Source organism: Zootoca vivipara, chromosome 4 (genome assembly GCF_965207765.1).
Source record: "Zootoca vivipara chromosome 4, rZooViv2.hap1.1, whole genome shotgun sequence".
In the NCBI taxonomy this organism is placed as follows: domain Eukaryota; kingdom Metazoa; phylum Chordata; class Lepidosauria; order Squamata; family Lacertidae; genus Zootoca; species Zootoca vivipara.
The window spans coordinates 99,654,922-99,673,010 of record NC_142587.1 but is presented as its reverse complement, the minus strand read 5'-3'; the positions used below and the strand labels follow the sequence as shown (position 1 = coordinate 99,673,010).

The 18,089-nt window shown below is 49.7% G+C and overlaps 1 protein-coding gene across 2 annotated transcripts in view; it reads right to left on the bottom strand.

The window, feature by feature from the left end:
• STARD10 (StAR related lipid transfer domain containing 10) overlaps positions 1–18,089 on the bottom strand; it is a 54,560-nt gene that overhangs the window by 2,335 nt on the left and 34,136 nt on the right. For both annotated transcript variants that reach the window (XM_035114939.3, XM_088668486.1), the window contains exons 2-5: positions 11,459–11,606; positions 10,089–10,192; positions 7,307–7,424; positions 2,450–2,502 (exon numbers count right to left, since the gene is read on the bottom strand). In XM_035114939.3, coding sequence (XP_034970830.1) covers positions 2,450–2,502; positions 7,307–7,424; positions 10,089–10,192; positions 11,459–11,606 — 423 coding nt within the window. The remainder of the gene's footprint in view (positions 1–2,449; positions 2,503–7,306; positions 7,425–10,088; positions 10,193–11,458; positions 11,607–18,089) is intronic.

The following is an 18,089-nucleotide window of genomic DNA, read 5'->3' as shown; positions in this document are numbered from 1 at the left end:
AGACAAAGCACTCCTGTCCGCCCTTTTCTTGGCTCGCAGGCTTCTAGCATCAGTGTATAAACACTCAGAAGCATAGAATTGTTGGAAGGGTTCCCCCAAGGTCATCCAGTCCAACCCCCTGCAATGCAGGGCGAGAGGCGGCGGCGGGGGAAGGTCTTCTCCCGCCGCCGCCTCTCGCCAACCTCCCCCGACACGGAACGCAACTTCGGAGGTCTCCGAAGTTGCGCTCTGTGTCGGGGGAGGCAGGTGAGAGGCGGCGGCGGGGGACGGAGCCGAATCACAGCGGGAGCTGCTTGCCCCCGCCTGTCTTCCCCGAGCCAAGGGGAAGACAGGCAGGGGCAGCCGCCACACTTTGTAAGACGAAGCGGCGGTCATAGAAAATTTTGTCGTCTTACGAATGCCTCGCGTAACGCAAAACTCTTTCGTCTAGCGAGTTTTTCGTTGTGCGAGGCATTCGTAAAGCGAGGCACCACTGTATTCTGTTGGGAGCCGCCCAGGGTGGCTGGGGAAACCCAGCCAGTTAGGCGGGGTATAAATAATAAATTATTATTATTATTATTTCGGACATGTGCAGGGCTGATGCTTTCAATTTCACCACACAGCCTTCTGGATCTCATAACCCACCTCGATTTCTGAAGCAAAAGAACAGCGTTGTTGTCATCTGTTCCCCCCCAGGTGGAAAAAAAAATCCGCAGACGATGAAATGAAATGAAATTCAAAAAACAGGCCTCCTTTGCTGGGCAGGAACCCCAGACGAACTCAAGACGCCTTCCGCCTCTGGAAAGCTAATATGCTCGCGAAGAACAAATGCTCTCTCTCTCTCTCTCTCTCTCTCTCTCTCTCTCTCTCTCTCTCTCTCTCTCTCTCTCTCTTGCAGTTCTGGGTTTTTTAATTAAATGGAGGTCTTGTTTCGTTTGCTGATTGTGCTCTGTTCTCCGGTGCCATGGTGGGGTTTAACGTGACATCTCAGCAACAGGGCTAATTAACCCAGCGATGGGCTCATGGAAAAGGAAAGCGACGCAGCAACAGGGTGACCTGCCCAGGTCACCGGAGACCGCAATGCGCTCAAGTGCCCTCTGTGAGTGCCAACATCGAAGGAGGCCCAGCACAATGGTGGCCTCACGTTCGGTGGCCTGGAGAGCCAGCCCATGCAAGCCCAGGCTTCATTGCGGGTGCTCTGGGCAGGAACGAAACAGCAAACACCTTTAAAATCTCATTCCCCCCCCCCTTGGCGGTTTCAGCCAAGATGTACAGAAACTATGGGTGTTTTCCTGGGGTCACGGCTGTCCTGAGGCCCCCGACTGCTGGCTCTCCTTCATCAGAGGTTTTTAAGCAGAAGCAAGGATTATTTAGTTGCATTGCAGGGGGCTGGACTAGATGACCGGGAGGGGTCCAACCCGATTCGATGATTCTGTGAGATAAAATTCCAATCGCACCACAAGGAGGCGCACTTGGAAGAAATGGCTGCCCTGTGGAAAGCTGCCTGCTGCATGGCATGGCATGGCATGGCTTGCCGTTTACAGCCTGCCTTTTCTCTCCGAGGAACTGACGGACATAGCTCTCCCCCTCATTTAATCCCCACAACAGCCCTGAGAGAAGGCAGAGACTGAGCGAAGGTCCAGTCACTGAGAACCATAGTCAAGTGGGAGGATTCGAACTGTGGTCTTTCCGAAGTCCTCTAACCACTATACCGTACTGGCTCATTTCAAGGTGCCTCAAGAATGCCAGTATTTTGAGGGAGAAGCCCAAGCGCATGCCAGGAACTGCGGGTTTGCACCATGAAAGACTCTTGTTTCCCTGGCACAGAAAAAGAAATGGATTTTTTTTTTTTGCAGTTAGGAAAGTGACTGAGAAAATTAGGAACGAATTTGTGAAATGTGACAAAGTGTAAACAGCCAACAAACGAATCAGGAAGGATGCTCAGGAAAGACCAAACGTCATCGAGCCTTTTGCAAAAGTTATTCAAGATGGATCCTGAATAATATGAGAGAGGCAGTATGGTAGAGCGGTTGGAGCACTGGCCTTTGGCCTAGGAGAGACCAGGGTTCGAAACCCCACTTCGCCACGAAGCTCCCTGGGTGACCTTGGGCCACAGCCACTGCCTCTCAGTCCATCCTACCTCGCAGGGTTTGTTGTGGGGACAAAACAGGGAGCGGTTTGCGGAAAAAATAAAATAACAAATAACCCGTTTGTCTCACGTGCAGAAAATGAGTTTAGCCAAAAGGGGCTCAGGGGGCTCGGCCAGATCCTTTGGGGGTCCTGTGCAGCCCAATTTGTGGTCCCCCAGGAAACATGCTTTTCCTCTGCGTCACCAGCAACAGCCCATACACTTATTATTTCCATGGAGAGCCTAAGGCTGAGGCTGGCTTGTAAAGTGGAACATGGCAACCGGCAGCCAGTTGGCAGGACAAAAGAGGCAGAGGAAGGCGGGACGATTTTCTTGACTTACTTTTGGAGCGAGGAACTGAGACGACTTGTTCACCACCCACTTTGGCAAAGAACCTAAGGAGGGGAGAAGAGTTTTTAGAGTGTAACACAGCCCCGTACCCCAAGGAGAAGAAAACACCCACCCGTCCACCCGAAAAAGGTGTACAAAATGCGGGCGGGAAGGAAACTCAGTACCTGGAGCCATGGCCCCGACATACCGTATTTTTCCATGTATGACACGAGGTTAAGGTAAAGGTAAAGGGACCCCTGACCATTAGGTCCAGTCGTGACCGACTCTGGGGTTGCGCGCTCATCTCGCATTATTGGCCGAGGGAGCCGGCGTATAGCTTCCAGGTCATGTGGCCAGCATGACAAAGCCGCATCTGGCAAACCAGAGCAGCACATGGAAACACCGTTTACCTTCCCGCTGTAGCGGTTCCTATTTATCTACTTGCATTTTGACGTGCTTTCGAACTGCTAGGTTGGCAGGAGCTGGGACCAAGCAACGGGAGCTCACCCCATCACAGGGATTCGAACCGCCGACCTTCTGATCAGTAAGCCCTAGGCTCAGTGCACGAGGTTACTTTTCCCCAAAATTATGGTAAATTATGGAGATTGTCATCGGCATATTTTCTTGTGATTGGTGGGTGCGGCAAGGTTCGCTGGCTATTTTCTGCTGTGGCAAAGGGGCAGGCGATGGGTGCTTGTGTTTGGCAAGCCTGCAGAGCTTTGTTGATGTGTGCACAATTGGTTGGGGTGGTCCTGCAGGTGAGCGGTTTTCTGCAACCTAACCCCCCCCCCCGGCAAAATAAGCTCAGCAACTGTGGGCAATCACCCCCCAAAAAAGTTCAACAACTCTGGGCATTCCAACCCCACCCCCCAATTTCTCAATCTGGACTCCCAAAAAAGAGGGGGTGTCTTATACATGGGGGCGTGTTATACACACAAAAAACACGGTATGTGGTTTTCAACCCCAGGCTTGCAAACCAAAATCCCAAAGCAATGGACACCTTGCCCCCAAAATCTCATAAGATGGTTTTTCTGCACCCTTCCAAAACATCTGAAACAATGACTCTCCTTCAATAGAGGTATTTTAAGCAGAAGATTGATGGGCCCCTGTCAAGGATTATTTAGTCGGGATCCCCGCCATAGCTGCCAAGTATCCGTAATCCGCCGGGAAAACCCCTTTTTTCTTACCGTTTCCCGGCGGTCTCCCGTTTGGCGGAAAATCCCGGCATTGTCCCTTTAATTTGCTTCTTCCCGGCGGCCATTTTTCTGGTGCCGCTTCGCCCTTCTATGGGCATCAGAAAATGGCGGCGCCGGCGTCGGAAGTCGCTTTTACGTGTTTCCGGTCATGCGCGGAAGCGACTTCCGGCGCTGGCGCCGCCATTTTCTGGTGCCCATAGAAGGACGAAGCGCCACCGGAAGTTGCGTCACGCAACTTCCGGTCATGCGCACGCTGCCGATCCCGGATCTTTACGTCCCGAACTTGGCAGCTATGATCCCCGCATTGCAGGGGGTTGGACTAGATGGCCTTCTGACTCTACAATTCTGTGGTTCTATGAATGGCAGAGCAGATACTCCAAGTGTCCTGATTTTCCAGGGACAGTCCCAGAATTACACAAGCCGTCCCGGTTTCTGATTTGATCCTGGAATGTCCCGCTTTCCCTTCACCAGAGAAACGTTGAAGGGGATGGAATAGGGCGTCCCTCTTTTCACCAGAGAAATGTTGGAGGGGACGAGAGAGCCTGGGTGATGGATCTGGCTAGGGGCCCATCTAATCTAGAGTCCTGGCCCCACAGTGACCAAACAGATGGCCGTGATGGAAAGCCCTGAAGCATAAGAACATAGAATCATAGAGTTGGAAGAGACCACAAGGGCCATCCAGTCCAACCCCCTGCCATGCAGGAAACACCACCAAAGCATTCTTGACATATGCCTGTCAAGCCTCTGCTTAAAGACCTCCAAAGGAGGAGACTCCACCACACTCCTTGGCAGCAAATCCCACTGCCGAACAGCTCTTACTGCCAGGAAGTTCTTCCTAATGTTTAGGTGGAATCTTCTTTCTTGTAAGATGAGCCAGACTGCTTGACAGACAAGGAGCGTCTTCCTAAAATAAAGAGGCGTACCGAGGGTTCCCTTGCGCCCCTGGCAAGGAGCTGTATTGGTGCGCACACACATCCCAAATCACCTTTGTGCCACAGTGAGAAGGACAGGAAGCTTCCCCTTCATTTGATCTTGCCCCGTTGCATCGCCCCCCCCCCCACACACACGGATATGTCATACATTCCATTCTATGATAGGCTGTGCTATTTTTCTAGAGAACTCCTCCCTTGTTCTCTTAGAATGGCAATGGCACCCACCTGAGAGGGGCCGGATCTGAGTTCCGGCAAGTTCCAACTGAAAAAAGCCCTGGGGACAGGTGATTTTTGCACGCACACCCGGCAAAGGCTGGTTTCGCCAGCCCCTAAGTACGCCTCTGCCTAAGGAACTCATTGTGATTTGAACCTGCCCGTGTAGGTCCTACACTCTGAGTCTGCAGCAAGGGAAAATGGATCGTCTCCATCAGCATCTATGTGGCCGCCCTCCAGATATTGGAAGGTGGCTCTCATAAATGTCTCTTCTTCTCCAGGCGATTAGGCAAATCCAGGAGGAGGAGGAGGAGGGGAGGGCTATTGAAGGCTACTAGCCAGAATGGCTACGATCGGCTTCCATAGTTAGAGGCAGCCATGCTTCTGAATCCCAGTTGCTGGAAACTGCAGGAGGGAAGAGGGCTCTTGTCTTCGAATCCTGTAGGTTTCCCTTTAGGGCATCTGACTGGCCACTGTGAGAACAGGATGCTGGATGACAGTAAGAGCTGTTCGGCAGTGGAATCTGCTGCCAAGGAGTGTGGTGGAGTCTCCTTCTTTGGAGGTCTTTAAGCAGAGGCTTGACAGGCATATGTCAAGAATGCTTTGATGGTGTTTCCTGCTCGGCAGGAGGTTGGACTGGATGGCCCTTGTGGTTTCTTCCAACTCTATGATTGTATGATTGTATGATTCTATGACTAGAAGGGCCATTGGCCTGATCCTGCAGGCTCTTTTTCTGTTCTTATGTTCCTCTGTGTCCTTCACCTTTCCAAAAGATTCATATTCTCCGGAGCTGGCAGAAATTCTCTGCACAGCTGGAGTTTGTGCTTAAAGGACTAAAAAAAGGATAACTCCCAAATCTGCCCAGCTTTAGTGCCTGCAAACTCCCCCCCGTCAATCGCCGGCGCTTAGCAAATTCTGTGCTGCCGAATGGCGCAGGGGCTCCGTTGCAGACACGCTGTGCTCTAGGCAGCCTGGACTGACTCCAAGGTCAAAACTAGAGAAGGGCCTTTAGAGGCTCAGACATGGCTGATTAGGGGCAAAGCTGGAGAGAGGATTTAATGGATGGCCGAGGCTGCAGAGAACGAGGATCCGGCTCTGCTTCCTCCTCTCCCTGCTTTGCTAAAAGTAGCCTGAATAATTCTGCAGCAACCATCCCTAAACCCTGACCATAAATTATGCAATATTTCTGGAGCTTTAATCAATTGCATCCATTGATGGGAGTTTCGGGACAGAATTTTAAAAAGGACTTTTTCACGCAGTGCATAGTCAAACTGTGAAACTCCCTCCCCTTAGGAGGCACTGATGGTCCCTAACCGGGATGGCTTTAAAAGAGAGTTGGATAAATTCATGGGAGGAGGAGGAGAGGGCTATCAATGCTTCCTCCCATGACAGCTATGCTCTGCTTCCAAGGTCAGAGGAAGCAGAGTATCAGAGAATTCATTCACACTTACCTTTGATCACACACTTTCCAGGTCCGCATTTTCCCAGTCCTTGTCCGAGTGCTTCCCCCCCACCCCCAGGGCCGTCTTAAGCCCATCCAGCGCCCTGGCGCTAGGTCCCTCCAGCGCCCCCCTCCAGAGCCTCTCCAAGGGCCTGGGAGTGCCAAGCGGACCGCAGCAGCAGCAGGAGGCCACCTCCGAGGACTCCGTGCTGCATTTCCTTCTCGTTTCCCCAGTGCTGGGTTCCGCTCAGTCAAGCTTCGCCACCAGCGCGCGCACCGCGGGACCAGCAAGAGCTGCTTGGGCGCTGTGCGCGCGCTGGTGGCGAAGCTCGACTGAGCAGAACCCAGCGCTGGGGAAACGAGAAGGAGGCGCAGCGCGGAGTCCTCAGAGAAGAAGAGAGACGCTGCGCAGCCTCTCAGCTAGTGAAGCGCAGTCCTGGCCAGATCGCCGGAACCCTGCGCTCACTTGGCGCCCTTCCAGCGCCTCCAGCGCCAGGCACCGTGGTTCTCTGCGCCACTAGCCTCTATGGCTAGGACGGGCCTGCCCACCCCCCTGCTGCTTTCCCCAGGAAAACCCAATATTTACCCCTAAATCAGAACCAACGGCAATTTGGGTTTCCCGCAGATTGCCGATTCAGGAGTAAAGAGCAGGTTTTTGCAGAGAGAGGGGTGGGGACAAAAAAGCAGTGCTCAAACGCAGACCTGGAAAAATTGCATCTGTGCCTAGAAATACAGAGCAAAGCTGAGCGCAGCTGAGCCCTGAATCCCAGTGGCTGGAAACCAAAGGAGGGGATTGGAAGCTATTTCCCACAAGCTTCCAATCCACCCCTTGAGAACAGGGTGCTGGACTAGATGGGCCATTGGCCTGATTCAGCAGCCTCTTCTCGTTTTCTTATGCATGGATGTGTGTGCATTCTTGCAGAGAGAAAGAACTCTTATGGTTTTTATTCAACTTCATTGTCCGGGAGCAAGGAAGAAGCTTAGACGAGCAACATTTCAAAATTAAGAGGTTGTGTCACTATTAATAGTAGTGAGCCAGGACCCCACTGCCGCCGCCCAAGAAATTGTGGCTCTCCATGGACCTTACCTTTGGGGTCTACCTGGGCCAGGTAGGTGAGGCTGCAGTTCTTTTCTCCTTTTCCCTGGATCAGGTAACCAGTTTGAATGGAGACGGCCCTCACCATGTCTTTCCTAGGAGGGTATTTCTGGGGAAGGCAAAAAAAAAAGACTGGTGAAATTGAAACTCTGCCATAAGCCAGCCAGGACCACCATCCTTGCCAGCAAGGAGCTCCCTCCTCTTTCCTAATCTGGAGTTAAATTAGGGGGGGCTGTTGTTGCTGTTGATCTTTAAAGCCCTAAACAGCCTTGGCCCAGTACACCTGAAGGAGAGTCTCCACCCCCATCATTCAGCCTGGACACGGAGGTCCAGCGCCGAGGGCCTTCTGGCAGCTCCCTCCCTGCGAGAAGTGAGGTTACAGGGCCTTCTCGGTAGTGGCTCCCTCCCTGTGGAACGCCCTCCTATCCGATGTCAAGGAAATAAACAACCACCTGACTTTTAGAAGACATCTAAAAGCAGCTCCGTTTAGGGAAGCTTTTAATGTTTGGTGTTTTGTTCTGTTTTTAGTGTTCTGTTGGGAAACCCAGCCAGATGGGCGGGGTATAAATAATAAATTATTATTGTATTAGACCTCCCTATGGGAGTTGTATGGGGTGTTGAGGGTGGGGGGATCCCAATTGCTGGAAACCATGGGAGGGAAGAGGGCTTTTGCTCTCATGTTTTTTCAGATCCCGAAGACAGGATCCGATGGATGGAACACACCAGACCAAGAGGGGGCCCAAACGGCGAAGAAGAAGGGAGGTCATCTGGGAGAAGGAAAAGACTGGTCCTAAACCTCTGCTGTCTTCTGGGATATCTTGGGGAGAAGAAAAGGCCAAACTCTACACAAATCCGGAGTGGAGTCCCTAAGGCGGTTGGGTGGCATCTTGTGTGCCTCCTTCTGGCAACTCTTGAAGCCAAGCTGGGGCCAAACGTCTTGCTCTCCTTTCCTGCGGACCCCATCAGCAAGGTCGGGGGGGGGGGTGTTCCTTGCCATTTGCGCAGCCCAGGACCTCCATACATACTGCCTGGGCTTGCACCCCGGGGAGGTGAAATGGATGTTTTGTGGCTCCCATAATAGTTTCTTAGATTTCCACATGTGCCTCCCCAACAGAGCATCAAAAAGGGCTCTTGATTCAGGGGTGGCCAACTCCCAATAGACTGTAATCTACTCACAGAATTAAAAACTGGCAGTGATCTGCCCCCTTTTTGGGGTAAGCTGTTAAGCTTTTTTTTAGAGAAGAGGAAGGCCCGTTTTGGAGGGTTCAGGTCAAAGCTGCTGAGCTTTTTTTAGGAAGGAGAAAAGCCCCAGGTTTTTTGGGGTCATAGTTGTTAAGCTTTTCTTAGGGAGGAGGAAAGCCCTGTTTTTAGGGGCTCAACAGGGCAATGTTGTTAAGCTTTTATAGGGAGGAGGAAAGCCCCATTTTTAGGAGGGCAGGGCAAAATTGTTGAGCTTTTTTTTAGAGGAGCCAAAGTTGTTGAGCTTCTTTGGGGCGAGCCAGTGATCTACCACAGACGTCCAGTGATCTACTGGTAGATCACGATCTACCTGTTGGACGTGCCTGCTTATAACATGGTGCCATTTTCACCCTGATTTGCTGGTGCAAAACAGCTTTAAAAAAACCCTGTGCTGTCTGGGGCTGCTGGGAGTTGTAGTGCAAAACAGCTGGAGCAGGCATAGGCAAACTCGGCCCTCAGATGTTTGGGGACTACAATTCCCATCATCCCTGACCACTGGCCCTGTTAGCTAGGGAACATGGGAGTTGTAGTCCCAAAACATCTGGAGGGCTGAGTTTGCCTAGGCCTGAGATGGAGTGTGCCAGGCTGGAGATGCTGTGTTTAGACATTTAAAAAACTGCCTCTTCTCACTCGGAGGTTGACTAAGCAAAGTTGTGGTTCTGGGGAAGGTATTATTTATAGGTATATGATATCATGGCCTGTGATCCAGAATTGCGTTTAGTTTTTGAAATGAGGTGCCCACTTCTGAACTGCAGACTTACATTTTAAACACTTCATAATAATAATCCCAAAACGACGGTCTGTCTATATGGGAGAGGGCAGGTGATGGTGAGAAAATGCCATTGGGGAAAAGGCTTTTGACTGAGTGGACTCAGCTTCTGTCTCTCAGTGGATTCAGAGCAGAATCTCCTCCAGACATTCCCTGAATTCCCTTATTTGGTTCTTTCTTTCAGTTTTCAGGTTTGTAAGGGGTCCACTGGAGGGTCAGGGTAAAAAATGGAATTACGTTATATTACAGTAATTTAGGAACCCCCAAGCTTTTTTGAGGGCTGGGGGCACACATGGAAATTTAAGGAAGAGTCGTCGTGGGCACCCCAAAATGCCCATTTCACAGAAAAAAAACCCTGGCAACGCTCAGAACTTCCCCACCCCAAAATGGTCAAAACACTGAGACCCAAAGAAAATGAAACAGACAAAAAAGCAAGGTCCCCCCCCCAAAAAACCCACACACAAACCCACAGTCAACCACTCTAATGAATAACAATGGGGGAAAGGGCCTTTGCAGATGCCATGGGGGGGGGTCCTCAGGGCGCCATGGTACCCCCGGGGTGCCCCATTCAGGACCCCAGGATTAAGTCATCCCAAAGGCCAATCCTTCCTGTTTAGCTTTTCCTATAACAGGCACGCCACTTGCTGCAAGCTCAACCCTAGAATTTCTGCTGCACCTAAAACTCTAGCACATGCGTACAGAACATCGTTCACGCACACCCCTCCTCCTCGCTCCCCCCCTCTCCAGAAAAAGCCTGTTGCTCACGGGATGCTTGACGGAGTAGTTCATGATGATGAAGTCATTGCCCATGGGGAGCCAGGAGCGCAAGGTGATGACGTCTCGGTTCTTCAAGGGTTTGGGACACTTCCCTGGCAAAAAGCGGGGAGAGCGGAGAGGAAACGTCATCTCAGGAGAAGCAAACAGACATCCTGGCTTGCAACTAACCACTCTCACCCCGCTCCCTGCAGCAAATCTATTGTGTATTTATAATTCCACCCCCCCCCCAAAAAAAAAAATTATATGCCTTTCGGTTGTGTAGAGGAAAAAACCCTCGAAGCGGCTCAGGGTAGGAAAAAAGCATCAAGGTTAGAAGTAAAAACAAATAAAGCGATCGCTTTTTAAAAAAATAAAACGACAAGAACAACACAGCGGTAAACTAAAAACATTCTAAACTTCTAGACAGGCTTGCCAAAAGGAGAATGCAGGGAAGACGCCCGACAGATTTCACCAGGCAGGGAGTTTCCAAAGCGTGTCTGAATGCATGCAGATTAAACTTGCAGGGAAAGCTTCCAGGTTAGTTTGCTGCAGCGGTGCCAACTTGAATAAAATATTGTGGGGGCCCAGGGTCAGTCCCACCCCGCATAATCAACCACATGACACAGTGCACACACACTATTTGAATGGCGTGGGGGCCCAGCCCCCTCAAATATTTTATTGGGGGGGGGGGCAAAGCCCCCACGGATCCTAGGAATTGGCTCCTATGGTTTCCTGCAGCATAAAGGGCGGAAGCCATTGGCGACCCCTGACGTTTGATGTTGTCATAGAAGAGTAAAGTTAAATGCTCCGGGCCTTAAGGGTGATGTCCTGGCGGAGGCACTGCAGCCAAAAGGCCACAATCCAGAATCCAATCCCCTCTGAGCATGCAAAGCTTCCTTAGATGACTGCCAACATTACCCCAAAGGTGTGGGAGGGATGGAAGCAAGGCACACACACACACCCCCCCTGAGACTGATCAGAAGAGGCTGCTAGCTAGTAAGCCATCAACAGCCCTCTCCTCCGGGGTTGATCTGAACACGGCTGCGGTTTCAGGAGGGACCCCTAGATTTCGCTCTGCTGGCCTGGCACCCTCCAGATGTTTGGGCTGCAACTCGCCACAACCCCAGCCAGCACGGCTGGGCTTTGTTTTGGGGGAGGCCAAAACATCTGGGCAAAAACATCCCGGCAACTGATGGCTCTAAATAACGGCAACGATGGCAGCCTGCCTTTCCAAATCTGGGACCCCCCAGACGATTTGGGCTGCAGCTCCCGAGAACCTCGGCCGACGGGAGCTGCTGTTCCAAACATCTGTAACGCCCCTCTTTGGCAGAGGCTGCCTTAGACAAGAGCTGCCCGCACAAGCTCCCCCGGAACCTCACAGGAATAGTATCCCACGTCGGCGTTGACCGTCAGCTTGCCGATGTCGAAGGTCTCAATGACGTTTGTGTCCCACTTTTTCCTGTACTCGATGTCGTGGAGGACGTCATAGAGGGTTTCTGCCGCGACATCCTTGCACTCTATCCTGCACTGGAGAGAAACGGGGCGTCAGAAACCCAACAGCAGCGCCAATGCGGCACTAATGCCCACCAGGTCCCTTTCAAGCTGGAGCAGGTCACCTGTGGTCCTTGGGCCATGTAGGAAAATGCTTTTTATGGAGTCAGAGCCATTGGTCCACCTGGCTCGATGTGGTTGACACTGACCGGCAGAGTTTCAGGCAGGGGGTCTCTTTCCCAACCCTAGATGTCAGGGACCAGGCCGGATGCTGGAAGACCCTCCGAGTGTCCCTATTTTCCAGGGACAGTCCTGGATTTACAGAAGCTGTCCCAGTTTCTTATTTGACCCCAGAGTGTCCCACTTTTCCTTAGGACGTCCCTATTTTCATGGAAGAAATGTTGGAGGGGATGGAATAGGACGTCCCTATTTTCATGGTAGGGACGCGGGTGGCACTGTGGGTTAAACCCCAGAGCCTAGGGCTTGCCGATCAGAAGTTTGGCAGTTCCAATCCCCGCGGCGGGGTGAGCTCCCGTTGCTCGGTCCCAGCTCCTGCCCACCTAGCAGTTCGAAAGCACATCAAAGTGCAAGTAGATAAATAGGTACTGCTACAGCGGGAAGGTTGCGGCGCTCATCTCACATTATTGGCCGAGGGAGCCGGCGTACAGCTTCCAGGTCATGTGGCCAGCATGACAAAGCCGCTTCTGGTGAACCAGAGCAGTGCACAGAAACGCTGTTTACCTTCCCACCAGAGCGGTACCTATTTATCTACTTGCACTTTGACGTGCTTTCGAACTGCTAGATGGGCAGGAGCAGGGACCAAGCAACAGGAGCTTACCCTGTCATGGGGATTCGAACCGCCGAACTTCTGATCGGCAAACCCTAGGCTCTGTGGTTTAGACCACAGCGCCACCCACGTCCCTACATTCAAGGCTATATGGAACCTTTGTTCTCAATCCTGAGGGAACCCACCACTGGTGAATTTATTTATTTTTCTAAATCTTTATTATTTGTAAATGGGGAAGAAAGATCCCCGTGTTAAGGAGACACATAATCCCACTTGGAAAATGTTTCCTGTCTCAGAACTGAGCCGTGAAATGCCTGCCCATTTTGAAATAAGTGTTCCACCTTCATAGAATCATAGAGTTGAAGAGACCACGAGGGCCATCCAGTCCAACCCCCTGCCAAGCAGGAAACACCATCAAAGCATTCCTGACATATGCCTAATAAAAAAAATTCCTTCAGTAGCACCTTAAAGACCAACTAAGTTTTTATTTTGGTATGAGCTTTCGTGTGCATGCACACTTCTTCAGATACAGTGAAATGGAAGTTTCCAGGCACTTATGTAGAGAAGGGGTGGGGAGGGGTGGGGATGGGGAGGGGGGATCACTCAGAAGGGTGGTGGAAATGGGTGATTGACTGACTGATAGCTGTTGATGACCGCAAACGACTGCAAATGGTTTTGCATGAAAAAGCAAGGGTTGAGATGGCTGAAGATCGCTTATCATGTATAATGAGATAAGAATCCGATATCTCTGTTCAAACCAGGTCCCTCCATGGTTTTGAGCTTGGTGATAAGTTGCAATTCAGCAACTTCTCTTTCCAGTCTATTTCTGAAATTCTTTTGTAGTAAGACAGCTACTTTGAGATCTTGTATAGAATGTCCTGGGAGATTGAAGTGTTCTCCTACTGGTTTTTCTGTCTTCTGGTTCCTGGTGTCAGATTTATGTCCATTTATCCTTTGGCGTAGGGTTTGGCCTGTTTGTCCAATATAGAGAGCTGAAGGGCACTGTTGGCATTTGATGGCATACACAATGTTAGAAGATGAGCAATTAAATAGTCCTGAGATGGTATGTTGGATGTTGTTGGGGCCAGTAATGGTGTTGTCTGGGTGTATGTGGCAGCAAAGTTGGCATCTGGGTTTATTGCAGGCTCTGGTACCAGTGTCCATGTTAAGTCTGGTGGTTGTATTATTGTGGGTGAGGAGTTGTTTAAGATTGGGTCGCTGTCTGTAGGCAATGAAAGGTCTTCCTCCTCATTGCCTACAGACAGCCACCCAATCTTAAACAACTCCTCACCCACAATAATACAACCACCAGACTTAACATGGACACTGGTACCAGAGCCTGCAATAAACCCAGATGCCAACTTTGCTGCCACATACACCCAGACAACACCATTACTGGCCCCAACAACATCCAACATACCATCTCAGGACTATTTAATTGCTCATCTTCTAACATTGTGTATGCCATCAAATGCCAACAGTGCCCTTCAGCTCTCTATATTGGACAAACAGGCCAAACCCTACGCCAAAGGATAAATGGACATAAATCTGACATCAGGAACCAGAAGACAGAAAAACCAGTAGGAGAACACTTCAATCTCCCAGGACATTCTATACAAGATCTCAAAGTAGCTGTCTTACTACAAAAGAATTTCAGAAATAGACTGGAAAGAGAAGTTGCTGAATTGCAACTTATCACCAAGCTCAAAACCATGGAGGGACCTGGTTTGAACAGAGATATCGGATTCTTATCTCATTATACATGATAAGCGATCTTCAGCCATCTCAACCCTTGCTTTTTCATGCAAAACCATTTGCAGTCGTTTGCGGTCATCAACAGCTATCAGTCAGTCAATCACCCATTTCCACCACCCTTCTGAGTGATCCCCCCTCCCCATCCCCACCCCTCCCCACCCCTTCTCTACATAAGTGCCTGGAAACTTCCATTTCACTGTATCTGAAGAAGTGTGCATGCACACGAAAGCTCATACCAAAATAAAAACTTAGTTGGTCTTTAAGGTGCTACTGAAGGAATTTTTTTTATTTTACTTCGATCCAGACCAACACGGCTACCTACCTGTAACCTGACATATGCCTGTCAAGCCTCTGCTTAAAGACCTCCAAAGAACGAGACTCCACCACACTCCTTGGCAGCAAATTCCGCTGCCAAACAGCTCTCACTGTCAGGAAGTTCTTCCTAATGTTTAGGTGGAATCTTCTTTCTTGTAGTTTGAATCCATTGCTCCGTGCCCGCTTCTCTGGAGCAGCAGAAAACAACCTTTCTCCCTCCTCTCTTCAGAGCTACCAAAGTTTGCAGCCTCCTTTTGCAGAATAATCTTCCCTCCAATTAACCAACTGCCAATGTTTAAATAAACCTGCATTTCAACATCACAATAAAGTTGCCTCAGAGGCCTTGTTGAAGAAAGTTAGGAGAATTTTTAAAACTCCGTAAGAGAAACATCTGGAAATATACATAAATTAATCCCACCCTAATCACAATGTTTATAGATAATTCTAGGCATACATACTTCAGTTATTGTTTCCGTGAGCATGATAACAGTGCAAGCCTACACAATCCTGCACACGGCTACTCAGAAGTAAGTCCCCCCAAAGATCAATGGAACGTACTCTCAAGTAAGTTAGCCAAGATTGCAGCCTCACTGTCAACAAGAAATTGAAATGCTCGCCTTCGTTGTTGTTCCAATAATTTAATAAACCAAAGCCAATTATCACAGTAACAGATTATGTCTTCTTCCTTTAGTTACAGCGTCATTTATCCATAATTGCATATTCATATAATTTGCTTTTTCATTCCCTAATTGGGGAAATTACATTCCTCTCCAAACGTCTCGAGCTAAAAAGCTTTCATGTAAACAAAACAATGCCAATTCTGATTTACAGCTACTGCACATGGCATCATTTTATACTGTTGATGTGAACCTTATCTTAATTATTGTTTGCCGCTTGGGCGTTTGGGGTGAGGTGCTTGCATGGCCAAAAGGCAGGCTAAGGAAATACCAAAGAAGAAATGAAATTCGCAACTTAGTAGAGACACTCTCCCTCCTGTAAGAAGAGCCATTTGCACTACAGTGGTGCCTCGCTAGAAGAATTTAATTCGTTCCATGGGTCTTTTCTTATAACGAAAAATTCGTCTAGCGAATCCCATAGGAATGCATTGAATATTTTTTTTAAAAAAATTGCCCATAGGAACGCATTAATTGAATTTCAATGCATTCCTATGGGATTCGCTAGATGAAATTTTCGTTATAAGAAAATTTTTCATAAAACGAATTCGTCTAGCGAGGCAACCTCCGCTCGAAAAATCCTTTCGTTAAGCGGAAATTTAGTTAAGCAGGGTATTCGTTAAGTGAGGCACCACTGTATTCAAAAGTAGGAGCAAATCAGCCTCAGCTCGTTCCCCATCACACACAAACACAGTCCAATTTTAATTATATCTGCACATTACACTCCAAGATTTAAACAGGCTCTCAACGGGGAAAATCAAATAGGCACTACGGATCAGACAAAATATTTCTACAAAGTGCTACAACAGGAAATTCAAGTGCTTTCAGCCTAAATTATCAGAAATTTAACTTCTGCAATGCATTTTTCCCCCTCCTCAGAGGCGTATTTCAACACAGTCTCTTGCTTTCGCCCAGAGATAAAAATTGTTGTTCAGTAAGCATAGGGAGAGTCCTGCTGGATCAGACTAGACGCAGGGGTCAGCAAACTTTTTCAGCAGGGGGCCGGTCCACTGTCCTTCAGACCTTGTGGGGGTTGGACTATATTTTGGGGTGGGGTGGGGTTTGGAATGAACGAATTCCCATGCCCCACAAATAACCCAGAGATGCATTTTAAATAAAAAGCACACATTCTACTCATGTAAAAACATGCTGATTCCCGGACCGGATTCACCGGATTTAGAAGGTGATTGGGCCGGATCGGGCCGCTGGGCCTTAGTTTGCCTACCCATGGACTAGACCAGAGGCTTATCGAGTGCAACTTCCTGTTCCAGAAACCCACAAGCAGGACATGAGTGCGAGGCACGCTCCCCACATCCAGGGCAGATAAAAGGAAGAATTTCTTCACACAGCCACGCGGAGAGCCCTCTCCTCCTCCCAGAATCTGTCTGGTCCTCTTTCAAAGCCATCTAGGTCGGTGGCCACCCCTGCCTCCTGTGGCAGGGAGTTCCACAGGTTAACTATGTGCTGCGTAAGGACCTATTTTCCTTGCTCTTTCCTGAATGTGTCTCCATTCAATTGACATCCCTGTGACCCGACTACCCTAAGGAGATAAGCAGAGCCATTGTGGCAAATCTCCATGAATTGCCTAATTCTCTTTTAAAAGCATCCCAGGCAGTGAGCATCCCCACCTCCTGTGGCAGGGAGTTCCACTGTTTAACTGTGTTGTTGGTGGAGAATTAAAAACGGCTCTTGCCGCAACACAACGACCCCTCTGGGAATCTTCAGGGAACCCGGGACTTTCTGCGTGTGGAACGGCAAGCTACATACATCTTCTTCTTTGGCGATCCCTTGTAGCTGAGTAAGATTGTCTTCCATAAACTCGGTTTTAACAATGGGTCCGTAAGTGACTGTGGAGGCCAATTCTGGACCCACACGTCCTTCCACAGTGGGGACATTGGTTTCCGGGCGGGAGTTGATCACGGTGTGGGTTTGCCAAGTGTGCCTTCCTCTTAGCACGTTTCTCCCTTGTGTCCTGAGTTCGAGTGTCTTCAAAGCCCACGACACCTTTGGTATAGGCTGTTCTCCAACTGGAGCGCTCGCAGGCCAGTGTTTCCCAATTGTTGATGTTCATACTACATTTCTTTAGATTTGCCTTGAGACAGTTTTAAACCTCTTTTGTTGACCACCAGCATTACGCTTTCCATTTTAAAGTTCGGAATAGAGCAGTTGCTTTGGGAGACGATAATCAGGCATCCGCACAGCATGACCAGTCCAACGAAGTTGATGTTGAAGAATCATTGCTTCGACACTGGTGATCTTTGCTTCTTCCAGTACACTGGCATTAGTTCGCCTGTACACTGTACACTGGTATTAGTTCCAGACAGGCCTTGTTGGGTAGCCACTCCCCAGGGGGTTGGACTAGATGAGCTTTGGGATCCCTCCCAACTCTTCTGTGACTCTCAGACAGCCTCATTTCTCTTCTGCTTCCCTTATTATGCAGGAGAAGGGCCAACACAATCACACTCTCAGGACCTGGACCATTAACTGGCTGGCTCATCTCACTCGCTCCACTTTGTCACTGTCAGGTACGCGGTTATCTCTCACTTGCAGCGAACCTCGCCAGAACTAGGGAGATGAAATGCAGGCAGAATCCGAGCAATACTGGGGCCCATGAGATCGGTGACAACTCTATCGCATCCGAATTTGAGGCTGGATTAGCTTAGTGCAGCCGGGTGTGCGTCAGACTCACCAATGACATAGGAAGAGTCTTCTGGATCAGGCCAGTGGCCCATCTAGTTCAGCCTCCTGTTCTCACAAAGGCCGCTCAGATGCCTATGGGAAACCAGCAAGCAGGTTTCGAACACAAGACCAATACTCTCTCCATGGTTTCCAGCAACTGGGATTCAGAAGAATTGCTTCTGAACGGCAGCGCATAGCCATCCTGGCTAGTAGCCGTTGATAGCTCTCCCCGCCTCCATGAATTTGTCCATTCCTTTTTCAAAGCCATCCTAGTTGGTGGCCATCACTGCCTCCTGTGGCAGGGAGTTC